This window comes from Lampris incognitus, chromosome 1 (genome assembly GCF_029633865.1).
Source record: "Lampris incognitus isolate fLamInc1 chromosome 1, fLamInc1.hap2, whole genome shotgun sequence".
Taxonomy (NCBI): domain Eukaryota; kingdom Metazoa; phylum Chordata; class Actinopteri; order Lampriformes; family Lampridae; genus Lampris; species Lampris incognitus.
The window spans coordinates 80,843,040-80,865,606 of NC_079211.1; the positions used below are offsets into that span (position 1 = coordinate 80,843,040).

The window sequence follows — 22,567 nt, forward strand, 5'->3', positions numbered from 1 at the left end:
TTATAAACTGACTGCAGGTACCCCACCCTTATAAACTGACTGCAGGAATCCCCACCCTTATAAACTGACTGCAGGTATCCCACCCTTATAAACTGACTGCAGGTACCCCACCCTTATAAACTGACTGCAGGTACCCCACCCTTATAAACTGACTGTAGGTATCCCACCCTTATAAACAATACAGTGGCTTAACAATCCAAACCAACAATTAGTTTCATGTGCAAATTACCGTGACTTTTCAATGGCCATGTGTACTAATGCCTGATGACAAAGGTCCTCTGAAGAGCTGCTTCATCAGGCCAGGACTCCACAGTCTACACCATCTACAGGCCAGTGGCCACTCTTTCAAGGATGAGGATGGGCACATCCTTGATAGGGAGGAACACTGGTTTGAACGGGGAGTCAAATGCCCCTTTTCCACTACATGGTACTGATTTGACTCAACTTTTTTCATTTTCCATTACTGGAAACTACCGGCATTTTTTTTTAAACTTTATTTTCCAATTTTCAAGTTTTTTTGGAACAGGTATGCAAGACACACTAACAACAACAACAACAACAAAAAGAAACGTGTAGGAATCCCCCCTCCCCCCAAGGCTCAAAAAAAGAAAAAAAGAAAAAGAAAAAAAAGGACTATGCAGGGATTTCTTATTCCAATTCCACATAATAACCATATTTTTGAAGACAATATAAAGTTGTATACATATATCGATAAGTAGTTTCGTTACAACCAGGTAAATAAAAAGTACATTCAATAAAAGGGAAAACCTTCAATAAAGTCTTTGAAAGGACTCCAGGTCAAAGTAAAGTTTTTGCGGGTTTTACATATTTTATATCGGAGCTTTTCTAAAGGCAGAAAGGACAGCACCTCCCTCAACCACTGCAAAAATGATGGCGCTTTATTCCACTTCTGTTTAAATAGAATAAGTCTGCGAGCTAGTAATGAGGCAAATGCTTGAGCACTTGCCTGCAAAGTTGTGACCTTACAGTTAGGGGGCGGTGTGCCAAAGATGGCTGTGTGAAAATCAGGGTTTATGGTCTGTTTACAGATATGTGAGAATACATTAAATATCTGTCCCCAATAACTGTTGAGGGAGGGGCATTCCACAGAACATGTGTCCCACTGAGGCTGGCCTATGGCTGCACCTCGGACACCCAGGGTCTGTGGTGGGGAAGATTCTGGCAAGCTTGTCCCCCGAGTAGTGAAGACGGTGAAGCACCTTAAACTGAATTAACCCATGTGGTATACACAATGAGGAAGTGTGTATACGAATTAAGCTGTCCCGCCATGCCTCTTCAGAAAGCTCTACACCCAAATCTCTCTCCCATGCAGTGGTTGTTTTGTCCCAGGATATCTGTTTCAATCCCTGTATCAGTGTATAGATTATAGAGATCCATCTCTAGAATAACATCTAATTGGCTCCTGGGTAGCAGATACAGAAATGAGGGAAACACTTTCTTGGCAAAACTACTGATTTGAAGGTATCTAAAAAAAATGGGATCTGGGTATGTTATGGTCTTTGGTAAGCGTTTCAAATGAGGTGAATGTTCCATCTTTAAATAGATCACAGAAAAACACCAGTCCATTTCTATGCCAAAGTTGAAATGTGTTATCTAACACAGATGATGAGAAGAATTGATTATTTGCTACTGGGAAAAGACCGCTAGCATGCTTTAATCCGAAATGCCTCCTAAACTGGAGCCATATCCTAAGTGAAGTTTTAACCACCGGATTTGTTATTTGTATGTTAGCATTATGTGGTGGTGGAGAGGTGAATATCGGTAAAGGATTGGATAAGAGTTCCATGTGAACCCAATCTGTACCCTGTTGATTCTTATATGTAAATGCCCAGTGTAAAAGTTTTACAATGTTCGCAGCCCAGTAGTAACAAATAAAGTTAGGCAAGCCTAATCCCCCTGTCTCCTTAGGGACCTCCAAGTATATTTTCTTCATCCTGGGGTTTGAATTGTTCCAGATGAATGATGAAATTAATCTATCTAATTGTTGAAAAGTTGTCTTAGGTATGAATATGGGAATCATTTGAAAAAGATAGAGAAATCTGGGTAAGACTGTCATTTTTTTAAAAAATTTATTTCTGATTTTTCCCTTTTTTCTCCCAATTTAGTGGCCAATCGATCCCTATTTTAATTCAAACACCCACCCTCGTACTGCATGCGTTCGCCAACTGCATCTCTCCGGCCGGCAGTCTCGAAGGAGATCGCCTCCCCACTTTCGTGACAAGGCGACTCCAGGCCGAACCACTGTTTTTTCCGACACACACAGAGACGCATTCACGTGACGAACACAAGCCGACTCCGCCCCCCTCCCGAAGACAGCGTTGCCAATTATTGCTGCTTCATCGAGTCCGGCCATAGTCGGATCTGACGAGACCAGGGCGCGAACCCCAGTCCCCAGTGGGCAACTGCATCGACACAAAGCCGATGCTTAGACCGCTACACCACCGCGGACTTAAGACTGTCATTTTAACTATATTAATGCGGCCCGCTAATGAAATTGGTAGCGTTGACCACTTTTTAAAATCTTGTTTTGTTCGTTCTATTAGTGTTTTAAATGTATGGTTATATAACCTCCCCGTTGTATGAGTGACTTTGATTCCTAAATATGTAAATACATTATGTTCAAGTTTAAATGGAAAGCTAGAGTAGTCTCTATCAGTGTGGTTAATCGGAAAAAGCAAGCTCTTTGAATAGTTTATCTTATAACCTGACAGGCGACCAAAGTTATCCAGGGTAAGTAATAGTCTAGGTATAGATTCTATTGGGTTGGATATATATAACAACAGGTCATCTGCATAAAGTGATACCTTATGCAATTTACCACCTCGTGAGATACCTTTAATGCCATCCTCTTCCCTAAGAGCTATAGCGAGTGGCTCAATTGCCAAATTGAACAGGTAAGGAGAGAGGCTGCAGCCCTGTCTGCAGCCCCTATGGAGTGAAAAATAATCAGAAATAATATTATTTGTCCGCACTGTGGCTGTCGGTGAGCAATACAATATTTTAACCCATGCTAGGAATGATGAACCAAAGCCAAACGTTTCTTAGGGCGGTTAAACACCAGACAAGCTGCAGCTTTCTGAACAAGATCCAGAGGTCTGATGGCTGATGCCGGGGCGCCAGCAAGGAGGAGTTGCCGTAGTCCAGCCGGGAGATGACCACAGCCTGGATGAGCACCAGTGCCGTCTCGTCAGTGAGGAATGGGCGAATCCTCCTGATGTTATAGAGGAGACATCTGCAGGAGTGAGCAACCAATGCAATGTTTGCAGCAAATGACAGTTGGTCATCCAGGATACCACCCAGATTCCTCGCAGCCCGAGTTGGCGTCACCACGGTGTTGTCAATGGTGATGGCCAGGTCTCGGTGCGGGCAACCTTTCCCTGGGAGGAACATCAGCTCTGTCTTGTCCAGATTGAGCTTCAGGTGGTGTGTCGCCATCCACTCTGACATGTCAGTCAAGCATGCAGCAATGCATGTCTCTACTTGTGTATCAGAGGGAGGAAAGGACAAGATCAGCTGGGTGTCATCAGCATAACAATGGTAAGAGAAGTCATGCGAGTGAATAACAACCCAGGGATGTCGTGTACAGGGAGAAAGGGAGAGGACCCAGAACTGAACCCTGTGGAATGCCTGTAGTCAGTCTACGAGGCTCTGACACAGATCCCCTCCATGTCACCTGGTAGGAGCGACCCGTCAGGTAGGATGCAAACATTGAGAGTGCAGAGCCTGTGACACCCAGCCCCTCGAGGGTAGAGAGGATCTGGTGGTTCACTGTGTCGAACACAGCTGACAGGTCCAGGAGTATCAGGACAGAGGAGAGAGAGTTTGCTCTCGCAGAGTGCAGCGATTCTGTCACTGCAAGGAGGGCCGTCTCTGTCGAGTCACCCACCCTGAACCCAGACTGGTTGGGGTCCAGGAGGTTGTTCTGGTAGAGGTACAAAGAAAGTTGCTTAAAGACAACACGTTCGAAAGTTTTGGATAGAAAGGGTAGAAGGGAAACCGGTCTGTAGTTTTTGACGTCAGAGGGGTTAAGTGATGGTTTCTTGAGAAGGAGGGTGACTCTAGCAGTCTTGAATGCAGATGTAAAGCATCCTGCCTGGAGGGAGGTATTTGTTGATGAGGTGGGTTAGAAAGGGAAGGAGTTCAGATGCTATAGACTGAAGAAGAGGGGAGGGGATCGGGTCAAGGGAGCATGTGGTGGGGCGACTGGATGGGATGAGGTTTAGGACCTCGTCGGGGGAGAGGGGAGCGAGGTGGGATAGGGTGGGATGTGGAGAGGTGAGGGAGGGTGCAGAGGGTGTAATAGTGCAAGCAGCACTAACCGGGGGGTGAGAAAAGGAGGATCTGATGTCGTTTACGTTCTTGTCAATGAAGTTAGCGAAGTCATCAGGGAGAAGGGAGGAAGTAGGAGGAGGAGGTGGGGGTTGAAGAAGTGTAGAGAAGGTTTCAAAGAGTTTCTTAGGATTAGAGGATAGGATTTTAGCGCAATAGAAGGCAGCCTTAGCAGCAGAAAGGGAGGAGGAGAAAGTGGAAAGAAGAGATTGGAAGTAGAGAAGTTCCTCTGGGAGTTTGCCTTTTCTCCATTTGCGCTCTGCCACTCTCAGGCTCCGTCTGTCGGTACGTACTGAGTCGGCCAGCCAAGGGGCAGGTGGAGTTGGGCGTGCAGGCCTGGAGGTGAGGGGACAGAGATTGTCCAAAGAAGAGGAGCGGGTAGAGAGAAGAAGATCAGTAGCAGTGTCAGGGGGTAGGAGAGAGAAAGATTCAGGTGTTGGGAGGATAGCGGTAACAGAGGAAGAAAGATCAGTGGCGGAGAGAGAGGGGAGGTGTCTACGGATAGAAACCATGTGGGTAGGGGAAGGGACTGAGGGGGTGAAGAGAGGGAGAGAGTAGGACATGAAATAGTGGTCAGAGAGCTGGAGGGGAGTAACGGAGAGATTGGAAATAGGACAGTGTCCAGTAAAATTAAGGTCCAGCTGGTTGCCGGCCTTGTGAGTAGGAGGAGAGGGTGAGAGGTGAAGGTCAAAGGAGGAGAGGAAAGAGAGAAGAGGGTCTAGCTTGTTAGTGTGGATGTTGAAGTCACCGAGAAGGATAAGTGCAGAGTCATCAACAGGGCAAGACAAGTGTGTCAAGCTCCTCCAGAAACTCACCAAGGGGGCCTGGTGGGCGGTACACAACCATGATGGTGAGTGACTGGATAAGAGACAGTAACAGCATGAAATTCAAAAGAGGGTGGAAAAAATTTTGGAATGGAAACAAGAGAGTATTTCCATTTCATGGAGATCAGCAGGCCAGTACCACCACCCCGCCTCCCAGTTCTGAGAGTGTGAGAAAAAGAGTACACATCAGACAGAGCTGTGGGTGTGGTAGTGTTATCTGGCATGATCCATGTCTCAGTTAGAGCAAGAAAGTTGAGGGAGAGCAAGGATGCGTAGCCTGAGATAAACTCAGCTTTCGGCACTGCACACTGGCAATTCCAGAGCCCTCCCGTCACCACTTGCTCAATGTGAGTGGAGAGAGTGGGATAGATGAGATTGGTAGGGTCACAGCGCCTAGGAGTGACCCAACGTCTATGCCAGCCCCGGGAAGAGGAAAGGACAGGAATGCGAAGGAACCACATAGTCTATACTATGTACACAAAATACAGATGACTGATTGGATCTTAAAAGAGCAGTCCTTGCTTGACGAAGTCTTGGCTTGAAAAAGTCACGCTTGCCTTTGTTCACTCTAGCCTTCATTCAGCCTAGACCTGTTTGCCCTTGGCTTGTTTGCCTGATGCTTCCAAGTAGCAGCAGCGATTTGAAGAACACCAATTACTAATTGTCTGCCAGGAGTGCAAACCACACCTTGGCCACTTAACACCCAATTGGTCAAAGAGGTACACTAAAAATAGGCTTATTGCCCAGAAACTGGGCACTTGTGTAAAACTCTATCAAACCTCACACAATACTATTAAAGCTGCAAACAGCAAGTTACAGCAAGAATTCGCGCTGCCATCGTCCGACACCAGCACTGGGTGAGGTCAACGATCAATAATCAACATCAATAGTTTAATCAAAGTATTCGTTTAAAATCAAACTGAAGCTAATGCGGAAATGCCGCCTAAGAAAAACGCAGTTCTGCCTGAGGAGGTCGAGGAGATTAGGAAGTCTCTCGACTTGGTTTCGGCAGAGATATAGATACTGGATCTCGTAACAGAAGTGCAATCACTAAAAAAACAGAACACGGAAAAGGACAAAAAGATATCTTTTTTGGAAAAACGAGTAGACGACCTGGAGCAGTACTCCAGGGTAAATGATCTGATCATCAGCGGTCTAAAAACCAGGCACCGGTCCTACGCAGGGGTGGTTGCCACCACCGGTGACACCACCGCCGTGGTTGGAGCCGACACGACCGAGGCCAAAAGGGAATCACTTGAGATACAAGTTGTGAAGTTTTTGGACAGTAAGGGTATCTCGATCAACAGCAATGATGTAGAGGCTTGTCATACCCTGCCCAGCAGAAATAAAATCGCAACACCAGCAATAATCATCCAATTCAAAAACAGAAAGAAAAAGCAAGCGCTTCTCAAACAAGGAAGCAAGCTTAAGGGAACCGACGTCTACATCAACGACCATTTAACCAAAAAGAACGCAGACATTGCCAGAAAAGCCCGCATATTGAAAAAGCAGAACAGGGTTCAAGCAACTTGGACTTCAAACTGCAAAATTTTCATCAAACTAAACGGATCAACACCAGAAGCAGCAAAAGTACACCTCATCAGGGATATCAGCGAATTGGACAAGTTCGATGCATGATCCCACGGATAATACCACAACAAGGGAGAACAACACAAAAAGGTAATGGACAAACTCAGTAACGAACTAACTGGATGTACTAAAATCTGTCATCACAAGTTCGGACATTAACAGTCACTCATCTGCTGATTACGAAAAGCTGAACTTGAAAACATTCAAATATACGGATCATAAATCACAAGACAGAGAAAATGACATTGACCCTAAAAATAACTTTTATAACAATACAAACAGTGATTGTGAATACTATACAGATGACCAGTTTAAAAGAAATGTAAATATGGATGGATCAGTATCAATAACTCACTTCAATAGTAGGAGTCTTAATTCAAAAATTTAAAAAAATCAAACACTGTTTAAGACAAATGGACAACAAATTCTCAGCACTAGCAATATCTGAAACTGGGCTTATGAGACACACACTGACATGGTGGAGATCAAGGGATATGAAAGCTGTTTCATTAACAGGACTCAGTCAAAGGGTGGGAGGGGGGGTTGCATTATACATAGATAAAAATTACAAAAGTTGTTCTGTTGGTAAAATGTCATTTGTTTTGGATAATATCATGGAGTCTATCACAGTAGAAACAGACATGGGGGAATCAAAAAATATAATAATTAGCTGCATTTATAGAAAACCTGGTTCCTGCACTGACACCTTTAGAGAAAAGTTATCAGAACTTTATACCAACATAAATAACAAGAACATGGGTTTTATCTGTGGGGATTTCAACATTGACTTGTTAAACCCACATGATCACAGTTCATTAATTCCATGTACAGTACCAGCCTATATCCCGCAATCACAAGACCAACCAGAATAACAACGCACAGTGCAACCCTAACTGACAACATATTGACCAACGTCATTGACCGCAAAGTAGTAAGTGGAATAGTAATAGATGACACTAGTGACCATCTGCCGGTCTTTGCAATAATCCAGAGCTGTACCATGACCAAGAAAGATATCAAAACCTTCAAAACGACAAGGCACATAACACAAGATGCTATCAATTATTTTAAAGAAGACCTAATGAAACAAGAATGGAATAAAGTTTATGTAGAAGATGCAAATGAGGCCTATGAATCATTTCTGTCCATTATAGTAACGCTGTATGAAAAAAAATGTCCACTAGTAAGGAAAGTAGATAAACAAATATATGCTGAAAAACCATGGTTAACTAAAGGAATACTAAATGCATGTAAGAAGAAAAAATTATTATATAAAGAATTTTTAAAGAAAAGAACAATAGAAGCTGATCAAAAATATAAGATATATAAAAACAAATTAACTAGAATTATGAGAATCAGCAAAAAGGAGTATTACAGTAATTTGGAGCTGCCAGGAAAGAGGAAGGCCAAAGAGGAGGTTTATGGACGTGGTGAGGGAGGACATGCAGGTGGCTGGTGTGACAGAGGAAGACACAGAAGACAGGAGGAAATGGAAACGGGTGATCCGCTGTGGCGCCCCCTAACGGGAGCAGCCGAAAGTAGCAGTAGACAGTAAATTACTAGAGGACAACAAAAACAATATTAAACAAACATGGAATGTATTAAATGATATTATTAAAAAAGATAGTGGGAAGGCAGGATACCCTAACCATTTCCTGACTAGTAATAATTCAACTGTTAATGACATGGCCATGGTTGCAAATGAGTTCAATAAATTTTTTGTCAGTGTTGGTCCTGATTTGGCTGAGGAAATTGCAAAGACCGGTAGCGGAGATAATGTAGAAAGCAAGAAAACGTCTGTTAAAGAATCCATGGGAACAAATGAAAAAGAAATTATTGATACAGTTAAAAATTTCAGGGACAAGAAGTCCACTGGCTGGAATGGAATAGACATGTTTATGGTCAAAAATATCATCGAATGCATTGCACAACCTTTGTCTCACATCTGTAACCAATCCCTTCAAACCGGTGTTTTTCCAAACAAAATGAAAACAGCCAAAGTTATACCAATCTATAAGTCTGGTGATAAACACATCCTTTCAAATTACAGACCTGTTTTCTTGCTCCCACGGTTCTCAAAAATACTACAAAAAATATACTTTTCAAGAATACATGACTTCATCACAAAACATAATGGACAGTATGATCAGCAATATGGTTTTAGAGCAAACAGAGCAACTTCATTTGCACTCATAGAATTTGTAGATGAAATAACAGTGGCAATAGAAAACAAAAAATATACAATAGCGGTATTTCTGGATCTAAAAAAAAAATCTGACACCGTAGACCATGAATTATTACTGAAAAAACTACAATCATATGGAATTAGGGGAACCGCACTCTCTGGATTAACCAGCTATCTAAAAGACAGATATCAATATGTTGAATTACAAAACTTCAAATCTCACCTACTGAAAGTCACATGTGGGGTCCCCCAGGGCTCAGTGTTGGGTCCATTACTGTTTATTCTGCATATAAACAATATTTGTGAAATGTCTGAATCTCTGAAAGCCATTTTATTTGCTGATGACACAAATGTATTTTGCTGTGGGGGATCATCTGGATCAGCTCCTGGATATAGTGGAAAAGGAACTGATGAAGTTAAAGACGTGGTTTGATGCTAACAAACTACCTTTGAATTTATGTAAAACAAAATTTATAATCTTTGGTTACCGTAAAATTAACTCAATCAAGAAAGTCGTGATTAACAATGTAGAAATAGAAAGAGTGACTGAAATTAAATTTCTTGGGGTAATTACTACCACTACTTTTGGCTGCTCCCGTTAGGGGGCGCCACAGCAGATCATCCGTTTCCATTTCTTCCTGTCTTCTGCGTCTTCCTCTGTCACACCAGCCACCTGCATGTCTTCCCTCACCACATCCATAAACCTCCTCTTTGGCCTCCCTCTTTTCCTCTTCCCTGGCAGCTCCATATTCAGTATCCTTCTCCCAATATACCCAGCATCCCTCCTCCACACATGTCCAAGCCATCTCAATCTTGCCTCTCTTGCTTTGTCTCCAAACCGTCCAACCTGAGCGGTCCCTCTAATATATTCATTCCTAACCCTGTCCTTCTTCGTTACTCCCAGTGAAAATCTTAGCATCTTCATCTCTGCCACCTACAGCTCCACCTCCTGTCTTTCGTCAGTGCCACTGTCTCCAAACCATATAACATAGCTGGTCTCACAACCATCTTGCAAACCTTCCCTTTAACTCTTGCTGGTACCCTTCTGTCGCAAATCACTCCTGACGCTCTTCTCCACCCACTCCACCCTGCCTGCACTCTCTTCTTCACCTCTCTACTGCACTCCCCGTTACTTTGGACAGTTGACCCCAAGCATTTAAACTCAAATGCCTTTGTCACCTCCACTCCTTGTATCCTGACCATTCCACTGTCCTCCCTCTCATTCACACATAGGTATTCTGTCTTGCTCCTACTGACTTTCATTCCCCTTCTCTCCAGTGCATACCTCCACCTCTCCAGGCTTTCCTCAACCTGCACCCTACTCTCGCTACAGATCACAATGTCATCCGCGAACATCATCGTCCATGGAGACTCCTGCCTGATCTTGTCCGTCAACCTGTCCATCACCATTGCAAACAAGAAAGGGCTCAGAGCTGATCCTTGATGTAATCCCACCTCCACCTTGAACCCATCTGTCATTCCAACAACACACCTCACCACTGTCACACTTCCCTCATACATATCCTGCACCACTCCTACATACTTCTCTGCAACTCCTGACTTCCTCATACAATACCACACCTCCTCTCTCGGCACTCTGTCATAAGCTTTCTCTAAATCTACAGAGACACAATGCAACTCCTTCTGGCCTTCTCTATACTTCTCAATCAACATTCTCAGAGCAAATATTGCATCTGTAGTGCTCTTTCATGGCATGAAACCATACTGCTGCTCGCTGATCATCACCTCTCCTCTTAACCTAGCTTCTATTACTCTTTCCCAAATCTTCATGCTGTGGCTGATCAACTTTATACGTCTGTAGTTGCTACAGTTCTGCACATCGCCCTTGTTCTTGAAAATCGGTACCAGTATGCTTCTTCTCCACTCCTCAAGCATCCTCTCACTTTCCAGGATTGTGTTAAACAATCTAGTTAAAAACCCCACTACCATCTCTCCTAAACATCTCCATGCCTCCACAGGTATGTCATCAGGACCAACTGCCTTTCCACTCTTCATCCTCTTCATAGCTGCCCTCACTTCCTCCTTGCTAATCCACTGAACTTCCTGATTCACTATCCCCACATCATCCAACCTTCTCTCTCTCTCATTTTCTTCATTCATCAGCCCCTCAAAGTACTCCTTCCACCTTCTCAGCGCACTCTCCTCGCTTGTCAGCACATTTCCATCTCTATCCTTGATCGCCCTAACTTGCTGCACATCCTTTGCAGGTTGGTCCCTCTGTCTAGCCAATCGGTACAAATTCCTTTTCTCCTTCCTTAGTGTCTAACCTGTCATACAACTCACCATACACCTTTTCCTTTGCCTTTGCCACCTCTCTCTTCGCTTTACGTTGCATCTCCTTGTACTCCTGTCTACTTTCTTCATCTCTCTGACTATCCCACTTCTTCTTTGCCAAACTCTTCCTCCGTATAATTTGCAGTACTTCCTCATTCCACCAGTGTCCTTGTCTTCCTTCCTCTGTCCCGATGACACACCAAGTACCTAGCTGTCTCCCTCACTATTTCTGCAGTGGTTGCCCAGCCATCTGGCAACTCTCCACTACCACCCAGTACCTGTCTTAATTCCTGTCTGAACTCCACAAAGCAGTCTTCCTTCTTCAACTTCCACCATTTGATCTTCGGCTGTGTCTTCACTCGCTTCCTCATCTTGGTCTCCAAAGTCATCCTACAGACCAACATCCGATGCTGCCTAGCTACGTTCTCCCCTGTCACCACCTTGCAGTCTCCAATCCCTTTTAGATGTCGCCTTCTACATAAGATATAGTCCACCTGTGTGCACTTTCCTCCACTCTTGTACGTCACCCTGTGTTCCTCCCTCTTCTTGAAATATGTATTCACCACAGCCATTTCCATTCTTTCGCAAAATCGACCACCATCTGTCCTTCCACATTTCTCTCCTTGACTCCATACCTTCCCATCACCTCCTCATCGCCTCTGTTCCCTTCACCAACATGTCCATTGAAGTCGGCTCCAATCACCACTCTCTCCTCCTTAGGTACCCTCTCCACCACGTCGTCCAACTCACTCCAGAATTCTTCTTTTTCATCCATCTCACACCCAACTTGTGGGGCATATGTGCTGATAACATTCAGCAATACACCTTCGATTTCCACCTTCATACTCATCACTCTGTCTGACACTCTCTTCACCTCCAGCACGCTCTTGGCATACTCTTCCTTCAGAATTACCCTACCCCATTTCTCCTCCCATTCGCACCATGGTAGAAGAGTTTGAACCCACCTCTGATACTCCTGGCCTTACTCCCCTTCCACCTGGTCTCTTGCACACACAGTATGCCTACCTTTCTTCTTTCCATCATGTCAGCCAGCTCTCTCCTTTTACCAGTCATAGTGCCAACATTCAAAGTTCCAACTCTCACCTCCACACGCCTACCCTTCCTCCTCTCTAGCTGCCTCTGGACATGCCTTCCCCCTCTCCTTCTCCTTCGCCCAACAGTAGCATAGTTTCCACCGGCACCCTGCTGGTTAACAGTACCAGTGGCGGTCCTTGGTAACCCGGGCCTCGACCGATCCGGTATGGAAATCTTATTCATGATCCGCGTATTTGATTTGGCAAAGATTTTACGCCGGATGCCCTTCCTGATGCAATCCTCCCCATTTGTCCAGGCTTGGGACCGGCACTAAGAATGCACTGGCTTGTGCATCCTCAGTGGTTGGGTAATAGTGGACAATAAATGATGTTGGAAACCACATATAAATTATACCAAGGCCAAAGTATCCAAATCAATTGCAATACTATTCAAAGTCAAAGATCTTCTAAATCAAGCTTCACTTTTCACCTTGTACTGTTCCCTCATACTTCCATACATCACCTTCTGTGTGGAAGTGTGGGGGAACACATAAAACCAACTCCGATTCAATCTGTGTTATTCAAAAAAGAGCCATAAGGATAGTAAACGGAGCCAGCTGCAGAGAACCAACAAGCCAACTCTTAATCAAACTAAAAACACTAAAATTCAAAGATCTGGTGGACTTTAAAACTGCTCAGATCATGTCCAAAGTGTTAAATCATGAAGTGCCCAGCCGTATCCAGGGGCTGTTCCAGCTGAGGGAGAGTAATTATGACCTGAGAGGAATATGTATGTTTAAACAAAACCCAGTAAGGACAAATGCAAAATATCATTGAGTCACAATCAAAGGTGTCAAGATATGGAACAACTGCAGTGATGAAATGCAAACATGTGAATCAATAATCACATTTAAAAGACTCCTTAAAACCATATGTTGGACAGATATGGGATGGAGCTGGGACATCCTGTGTGAGTTGCTCTTGAGTTGTTTTGATGTTGCTCTGCACTTGCGTTGTTCTTGTTGTGTTGAATGAAGGATCTTTGTGTGGTTTACTAGATAGATGCCATGGTCACTGGTGGGAGATGACTGAGTTTTCATTTAAATCACACGGTTCACTGTTGAAATACTAAAATAGAAAAAGGGGGTAGCACTAGAAACGTTTTTTTAATTTCTGCCTACTCCTTTTCCAACTGTCGACATTTGAAACAAATGTTTGCTGATGATATTGCTTTGCTTGTTTTGATTTTTTCTCTTTTGTTTTCTTTTCTTTTACATTTTAAATTGTTTTTTAACATTAGAAACAAAAACATAAACAAAAAAACCAAGGAGTATATTTATAAGCTAAAATGATAACTAAGTCAAAACAGCTAGGCAACAAGAAATAATTAAGGACACACTAGGTGAAAAACAGCTGCAGCTAGAATAAGTAAATAAGACAAGTACAAACCCCAATTCCAGTGAAGTTGGGACGTTGTGTAAAACGTGAATAAAAACAGAATACAATGACTTGCAAATCCTTTTCCACCTATATTCAGTTGAATACACTACAAAGACAAGATATTTAATGTTCAAACTGATAAATTGTATTGTTTTTTTGCAAATATTCACTCATTCTGAATGTGATGCCTGCAACACGTTCCAAAGAAGCTGGGTCAGGGGCATGTTCACCACTGTGTTCCACCACCTTTCCTTTTAACAACACCCAATAAGCATTTGGAAACTGAGGACACTACTTGTTGAAGCTTGGTAGGTGGAATTCTTTCCCATTCTTGTTTGATGTACGACTTCAGTTGCTCAGCAGTCCGGGGTCTCCGTTGTCGTATTGTGCGCTTCATAATGCGCCACACATGTTCAATGGGAGACAGGTCTGGACTGCAGGCAGGCCAGTCCAGTACCCGCACTCTTTTACTACGAAGCCCCGCTGGTGTAACACGTGCAGAATGTGGCTTGGCATTGTCTTGCTGAAATAAGCAGGGACGTCCCTGAAAAAGACGTCGCTTGGATGGCAGCACATGTTGCTCCAAAACCTGTATGTACCTTTCAGCATTAATGGTGCCTTCACAGATGTGCAAGTTACCCATGATGCCATGGGCACTAACACCCCCCTTACCATCACAGATGCTGGCTTTTGGACTTTGCTCTGATAACAATCTGGATGGTCCTTTTCCTCTTTAGCCCGGAGGACACGACGTCCATGATTTCCAAAAACAATGTGAAATGTGGACTCGTCAGACCACAGCACACTTGTCCACTTGGCGTCAGTCCATCTCAGATGAGCTCGGGCCCAGAGAAGCCGGCGGTGTTTCTGGGTGGTGTTGATATCTGGCTTTGGCTTTGCATGGTAGAGTTTTAACTTGCACTTGTAGATGTAGCGACGAACTGTGTTAACTGACGATGGTTTTCCCAAGTGTTCCTGAGCCCACGTGGTAATATCCTTTACACAATGATGTCGGTTTTTAATGCAGTGCCGCCTGAGGGGTCGAAGGTCACGGGCATTCAGTGTTGGTTTTTGGCCTTGCTGCTTACGTGCAGAGATTTCTGCGGATTCTCTGAATCTTGTGATGATATGATGGACTGGAGATGATGAAATCCCTAAATTCCTTGCAGTTGTACGTTGAGAAACGTTGTTCTTAAACTGTTGGACTATTTGCTCACGTAACTAAATAGAATAAGACAACTACAGCTAGAATAAGATCCGACTAGGAACCAGCAGCAGATGTATAGACAAAAGGACTAATACTCAAGTAGCTGGAATAAGACTAGTAGCAAGTAGTTAACCAAGAAAGATGATACTCACTCTGTTCTAGATGAACCAGCAATTCAGAATCACTCTAGAAGTTAAAATGCACAGTGTTGTTTATAAGGGTGGGGTACCTGCAGTCAGTTTATAAGGGTGGGGTACCTGCAGTCAGGTGATACTGAAGAGGTCACTGAGATGATGATGAATGTTTCTCTGTATAAACATGGTGTCCAGGTGAACTGGTTCACCTCTCTCTGTGATGTTCTTACATGGATTAACTACTGAAATACAACTGATGTTTGACTTTCTGTGGGTCAAAGATGCTGAAAACACATTCAGCTTCAACTTTTCATCCATTCTCCAATAACCTGCTTCAGTCTGTTGCTTTAGACTGGTTCAGCCTGGTTTAAATGAGTTTAGACTTTTTAGCCTCGTTTGGACCTGCTTAGTCTAGATACTTTTAGATTGATTTAAACTGGTTTCGATGAGTTTACACGGGGCTCGTCTGTTTTAATTTGGTTTAGACTGGTTTATATGGCTTTAGATGAGTGTAATGTAGTTAACTTGGTTTGGTCTGGTTGGAGTCTTTTTGACCTCAGCCCACTGGCTGCGAACCACTACAGTACAGGGACATTACCATGACAACAGACTGACAGCAGGTTGTTGTTGTTGTTGCCATGGCAGTGGAAGATGCTGACTGTCAAACAGGAGGAATCAGAACACAAATACAGCTCCTCCCCTTTGGAGTGGATCACCATGGAAACAAACATAGCCTACTGGCTCCACCCATCCACTAATGTAAGTACAGTCACACACACACACACACACACACACACACACACACACACACACAATAAAGTAACGGCTGTAGACACGGTGATGTCACCAGTTGGTTTGTGGACTAGCGTTTTGAAGCGTCGAGTTTGGCATTGTCCCGTTGCCATCTTGTTTTTTTGAGCGAGGGGTGGACCTGAGTGAGAAACTGAGAACACTGCTCGCCCACAACGTTGCCTCCACCCTGGCTGTACCTGGCTCCGCCATGGCAAGTCGCATTCCACATGTACTGCATGCTAAGACAGCAGGACCAACTGGAAACGGCTGCCTCACACCAACAGCACTATGTTAGTTTAACTAGGAGGTCTACTGAGAACACATGGTCCCTTACATGTGTACACTCTCACCTATTATACAGGTTTCATCAGTCGTGCTTTGGCATTGCAGATTCACGATAACAGCAAGACCAACTCGAAATGGCTGCTTTACATGAACAATATTAGTGTACTTTAGATATTATCCGGCTGGTAATTATCAATATTAGTGTACTTTAGATATTATCCGGCTGATAATTGTCAATATTAGTGTCCTTTAGATATTATCTGGCTGATAATTGTCAATATTAGTGTAATTTAGAGGTGATCCTGTTAAGGTTTGTAGAACGAACCCAATAGCGACAACACAAGACAAAGTAAAGCACCAACCTGGCAGGACTCGTAGAGGAGAGCCGGCCGGGCCTGGACAGAAGGGGGAGGCGCTTCAGGCGGAACTTGAGAATAGCTTCTTAAAAATGGGAAAACGTAAACTGCCCCCTTAATCCGAAAAGGAAAAAACGTAAACTGCTCCCTTAAAGTCCGAAAGGGAAAAAACGTAAACTGCTCCTTTAAAGTCCGAAAGGGAAAAAACGTAAACTGCTCCTTTAAAGTCCGAAAGGGAAAAAAACACAAACTGCTCCTTTAAAGTCCGAAAGGGAAAAAAAACACAAACTGCTCCTTTAAGGTAGAAGTCCAACCGAGTAATAAGATCCACAGTGAGAGAGGAGAAATTAGAATATCAAAAACTTGATCTCAACTAGAAAATCACGATGGGAAAATCCAATGGGGAAAACACAAAGAGAGTTCTTCTCCGAACAAGCTCTCAAGGAGAACTGACACAAGGGAATAATCAAACAAGCAAAAACACGGAGAATACTACAATCTGTACTCCACCGGGAGACACAGAAATGTCACAAAACCCGAGACGAAGAATTTACTCACGGGACTGTTCAGGACGAACTCGCGACGAGTTCTGGAAAGCAAACAAACTTATACTAGAGTGGTTAACGAGTAGGTAGGCTGCAGGTGTTTCAGACGCGCCCTTCCCCCGCTCTCATTGCTGGTTGCCAGGTTGGTCAACAGACCGAGCCCTAACAGTACCCCCCCCCCCCCTCTACGGGAGCCACCAGGCGACCTGCCAGGCTTGTCAGGGTGACGGCGATAGAACTCAGCGAGCAGACCAGGGTCCATGATGAGCTGGCGGGATACCCAGCTTCGTTCCTCCACCCCATAGCCCTCCCAGTCAACCAAATACTGGAACCCCCGTCCCCTGCGTCGGACGTCCATCAGCCGACGGACCTTCCACTGTGGATGCCCATCCACAATCTCAGGGGGAGGCGGAGCTGGGGCCGGAGGCATAAGGGGGCTCTCGGAGACAGGCTTTACTCGGGACACATGAAAAACCGGATGGATCTTCATGGAGGCCGGGAGCTTAAGACGCACAACTGCAGGACTGGGTACTTCCTGGATCTCGAAGGGTCCAACGAACTGGGGATTCAGCTTCTTGGCAGAGGACTGAAGGGGGAGATCCTTGGTGGACAGCCAGACTCTCTGTCCGGGTTGGTAAGCTGGTGCTGTGGATCAGCGACGGTTAGCTCCTCGTCTGGCACGTTCCGTAGCACGGAGCAGCGCAGCCCTGGTGATCTCCCAGACACGACGACAGCGGTCCAGATGAGTCTGCACGGAGGGAACCTCCACTTCGGACTCCTGTGCAGAGAAGACGGGCGGCTGGTAACCCAGGGATGCCTCAAAGGGCGAGAGGCCGGTGGCGGAGCTGACCAGGGAGTTGACCGCATACTCGACCCAGGGGAGAAACTGACTCCAGGAGGTTGGCTTCTTGGCAGCGACGCAACGGAGAGCAGATTCCACACTCTGGTTCATCCTCTCAGTCTGTCCGTTAGTCTGCGGATGATATCCCGACGAAAGGCTGACCGAGGCGCCCAACCCCTTGCAGAAAGCACGCCACACACGGGAAACAAACTGGGGCCCTCTGTCTGACACAATGTCCTTGGGAAGTCCATGCGAACGGAAGACGTGGCTCATCAGGAGGTCAGCGGTTTCTGAAGCAGAAGGAAGCTTAGGCAAAGCCACCAGGTGAACACCCTTGCTGAAGCGATCCACCACCGTCAGGATCACTGTGTTGCCCTGAGACGGAGGAAGTCCAGAGACAAAATCCAACGCCACATGGGACCAGGGCCGACTGGGAATAGGAAGGGGCTGCAGCAGACCAGCCGGTGCCTGGTGAGAGGCCTTGCTGCGGGCACAGATGGTGCAGGCCATGACGAACTCCTTGACGTCCCTCCTCATAGTGGGCCACCAGAACCGTCGAGCTATGAAAGTGAAAGTGCGGTGGACTCCAGGGTGGCAAGCGAGCTGACTGGTGTGGCCCCATTTGAGGACCCGAGACCTCACTGAGTCCGGAACAAACAGTCGGCGAGGCGGCACGTTGCTCGGGGCTGGACTGGAGCGCAAGGCGCGCTTGACCACCGTTTCAAGGCCCCAGGTCACCACGCCAACGACCTTGGTCTCAGGGAGGACGGGACTTGGCTCCACCGTTACAGGTTCCTTAAGGTGTTGACGAGACAGAGCATCTGCCTTGGTGTTGCGGGAGCCAGGACGATAAGTCAGTGTGAAGTCGAACCGACTGAGGAAACTGGCCCACCGTGCCTGCCGACCATTGAGACGTTTGGTTGCCCGGATGAACGTCAGGTTCTTATGATCAGTCCAGATGGTAAATGGATGCTCTGCCCCCTCCAGCCAATGGCGCCATTCCTCAAGTGCAGCCACTACAGCGAGAAGCTCCCGATTACCAACATCGTAGTTCTCCTCGGCGGGAAGGAACCGGCGGGAGAAGAACGCGCAAGGATGAACCTTCTGGTCGGTCTCTGATCGTTGGGAGAGCACAGCCCCCAATCCGGTGTCCGAAGCGTCCACCTCAACTATGAACTGCCTCTTGGGATCGGGATGGAGTAGGACGGGGGCACTGGTGAACCTCTCCTTGAGCGACAGAAATGCAGAGCGAGCAGCTGGGGACCAGACGAACGGCTGAGAGGGGGAGGTTAGACGGGTGAGGGGTTCTGCTACAGAGCTGTAGTTTCGGACGAACCTCCTGTAAAAGTTCGCGAACCCGAGGAAGCTCTGCAGTTCCTTACGTGACTTAGGATCCGGCCATTCCACCACCGCTTTGATCTTGCGAGGATCAGCTCGAGTCTTGCCTCCCTCCACGATAAAACCTAAGTAGTCCACTGACTCAGAATGGAACAGGCATTTCTCAGCCTTGACGAACAGCCGGTTACGAAGGAGGCGTTCGAGAACCTGCCGCACGTGCTGGACATGCTCCTCGAGGGACCTGGAGAAGATGAGGATGTCATCAAGGTAGACGACAACGAATTGGTCGAGCATGTCGCGAAGGATGTCATTCATGAGTGCCTGGAACACCGCCGGGGCGTTGGTGAGGCCGAACGGCATTACCAGGTACTCATAATGACCACGGGGAGTCTTAAAGGCTGTCTTCCACTCGTCCCCTTTCCGGATCCGAACGAGATGGTAGGCGTTCCGGAGATCCAGCTTAGTGAAGACAGTCGCCTGGGTCAGGGGTTTGAGGGTGAAGCTCATCAGAGGCAGGGGGTATTTATTCTTGATGGTGATGTCGTTGAGTTGGCGATAATCAATGCAGGGTCGGAGACCACCATCCTTCTTCTTAACGAAAAAGAAACCAGCTGCCACCTGGGAGGATGAGGGTCGGATGAGCCCTGCCGCCAACGATTCTGAAATGTAATCGTCCATAGCAGCCTTCTCGGGAATGGAAAGGCTGTAAAGACGACTGCTAGGGAGAGAGGCCCCAGGACGGAGGTTGATAGCACAATCATATGGCCGATGCGGAGGGAGAGACTGAGCCCGCGTCTTGCTGAAGACCTCCCCGAGATCATGATACTCGGGAGGAACAGAGGAAAGATCGGGAGGAGGAGCAATCGGAACAGTCTGGACTGCTGGACCAGGTGCGGCCTGAAGACACCGGGCGTGACAGGAGGAGCTCCACTCCAAAATGTTACCAGACGACCAAGCAATGTGTGGCTCATGCTGAGCCAACCAGGGACGCCCCAAGATCACAGGAACTAAGGGAGACTGGATGACGAAGAACTGAAGGCTCTCCACATGGTTTCCAGCAATAGTGAGAGACACGGGACAGGACTGTCGGGTAACACTGGCCAGGCGGCGCTCATCCAGAGCAAAGGCCTCTATTGGCCTCTCCAATTCCTCACATGGAATGTTAGCTTGAGCAGCAAACGTAGAGTCCAAGAAACACCCATCAGCTCCCGAATCGATGAGTGCGCCTACAGTGAGCCGCTGGTCTGCCCAAGCCAGGGTAACGCTCACAAGATGGTTAGCCGGAGCAGGATGGCGGAAACAGGAAAGACGGCTCACTAGGATCTCCCGGGGTCCCAGTGAGCCTAATCTTTTGGCCGCGTAGGACACTCGCTGATCCGGTGTCCCTTAAGACCGCAGTAAAGACAGAGACCTGCCTTGAACCGGGCCTCACGTTCAGCGGGAGTCAGTCGTGTACGCCCAAGCTGCATAGGTTCCTCCTCTGTCACTGTCTGGGAGGAGGAGAGGCTTGCCACAGGGGAAATGGAGTGCGACGAAGAAGAGCCCCCTTCGGAAGCTCTGGATGGCTGAGAGGTAGAAACGGTTCCCCGTAGACCTCGCTCGCGCCTTCTCTCGCGGAGACGTCCATCGATGCGGATGGCAAGGCTGATAAGGTCGTCGAGAGAGGTAGGATCCTCCCGGGTGGCTAGCTGATCCTTGACGGCATCGCTGAGGCCCCTACGGAAGGTTACCCGAAGTGACTGGTCGTTCCAGCCACTCTCAGCCGCAGCCAGCCTGAACTCGACTGAGTAGTCAGTGACACTGCCACTGCCCTGCTGGATCCTGCTCAATCGGACACCCGGATCCTGACCGTACACTGGATGATGGAATACCTTCCGAAGCTCAGCCACAAAGTCATCGTAGGAAGAGCAGAAACTGGCCCCCATGGACCAGGAAGCAGTGGCCCACTGAGCAGCGCGGCCAGTCAGCAGGTTAGTCACGTAAGCAACTCTTGCAGCATCTGTGGTGAACCCCCTGGAATGGTGGGCGAAGACAAGCTCACACTGCATGATGAACGTGGCACAGGTCTCAAAGTTGCCATCAAAAGGCTTGGGATTGGAGATACTGGGCTCCCGGAAATCCGAAACATAAACGGTAGGATTGTCTAAGGCAACGGCTGCGGGCACTGCTGGAGGAGGGGCGGCCGGAACTGGTGGGACAGCTGGCTGGATGGTGATAGCCGCTGTGAGAGTTTGCAACTGCTTAAGAACCTCCTCTTGTTGGCTCGCGAGCGCCGCTTGCTGGGCCGAAAGAGAATCCACCGAAGCCTGGAGGGGTTGCACCTGAGCCCGGAGGCCCTGCATGGCAACAGCGGCCTCTTGTAGTTGCTGGCCGTGGGAGGCTGTAAGCTGAATCTGCTTATAGAGAGCAGCCTGGACAGGATTGGCGTCTAGGTTGTCTGGGTTCATAGTGAGGGCGAGTTCGTACTGTTAAGGTTTGTAGAACGAACCCAATAGCGACAACACAAGACAAAGTAAAGCACCAACCTGGCAGGACTCGTAGAGGAGAGCCGGCCGGGCCTGGACAGAAGGGGGAGGCGCTTCAGGCGGAACTTGAGAATAGCTTCTTAAAAATGGGAAAACGTAAACTGCCCCCTTAATCCGAAAAGGAAAAAACGTAAACTGCTCCCTTAAAGTCCGAAAGGGAAAAAACGTAAACTGCTCCTTTAAAGTCCGAAAGGGAAAAAACGTAAACTGCTCCTTTAAAGTCCGAAAGGGAAAAAAACACAAACTGCTCCTTTAAAGTCCGAAAGGGAAAAAAAACACAAACTGCTCCTTTAAGGTAGAAGTCCAACCGAGTAATAAGATCCACAGTGAGAGAGGAGAAATTAGAATATCAAAAACTTGATCTCAACTAGAAAATCACGATGGGAAAATCCAATGGGGAAAACACAAAGAGAGTTCTTCTCCGAACAAGCTCTCAAGGAGAACTGACACAAGGGAATAATCAAACAAGCAAAAACACGGAGAATACTACAATCTGTACTCCACCGGGAGACACAGAAATGTCACAAAACCCGAGACGAAGAATTTACTCACGGGACTGTTCAGGACGAACTCGCGACGAGTTCTGGAAAGCAAATAAACTTATACTAGAGTGGTTAACGAGTAGGTAGGCTGCAGGTGTTTCAGACGCGCCCTTCCCCCGCTCTCATTGCTGGTTGCCAGGTTGGTCAACAGACCGAGCCCTAACAGATCCGGCTGATAATTGTCAATATTAGTGTAATTTAGAGATTATCCGGCTGATAATTGTCAATATTAGTGTCCTTTAGATATTATCCGGCTGATAATTGTCAATATTAGTGTTATTTAG

General features: G+C 46.6%; 1 protein-coding gene across 2 annotated transcripts in view; it reads left to right on the forward strand.

The window, feature by feature from the left end:
• The window catches only part of pomt1 (protein-O-mannosyltransferase 1), a 105,509-nt gene that overhangs the window by 59,488 nt on the left and 23,454 nt on the right, over nt 1–22,567 (forward strand). For both annotated transcript variants that reach the window (XM_056283000.1, XM_056283007.1), the window contains one exon: nt 15,705–15,818. In XM_056283000.1, coding sequence (XP_056138975.1) covers nt 15,705–15,818 — 114 coding nt within the window. The remainder of the gene's footprint in view (nt 1–15,704; nt 15,819–22,567) is intronic.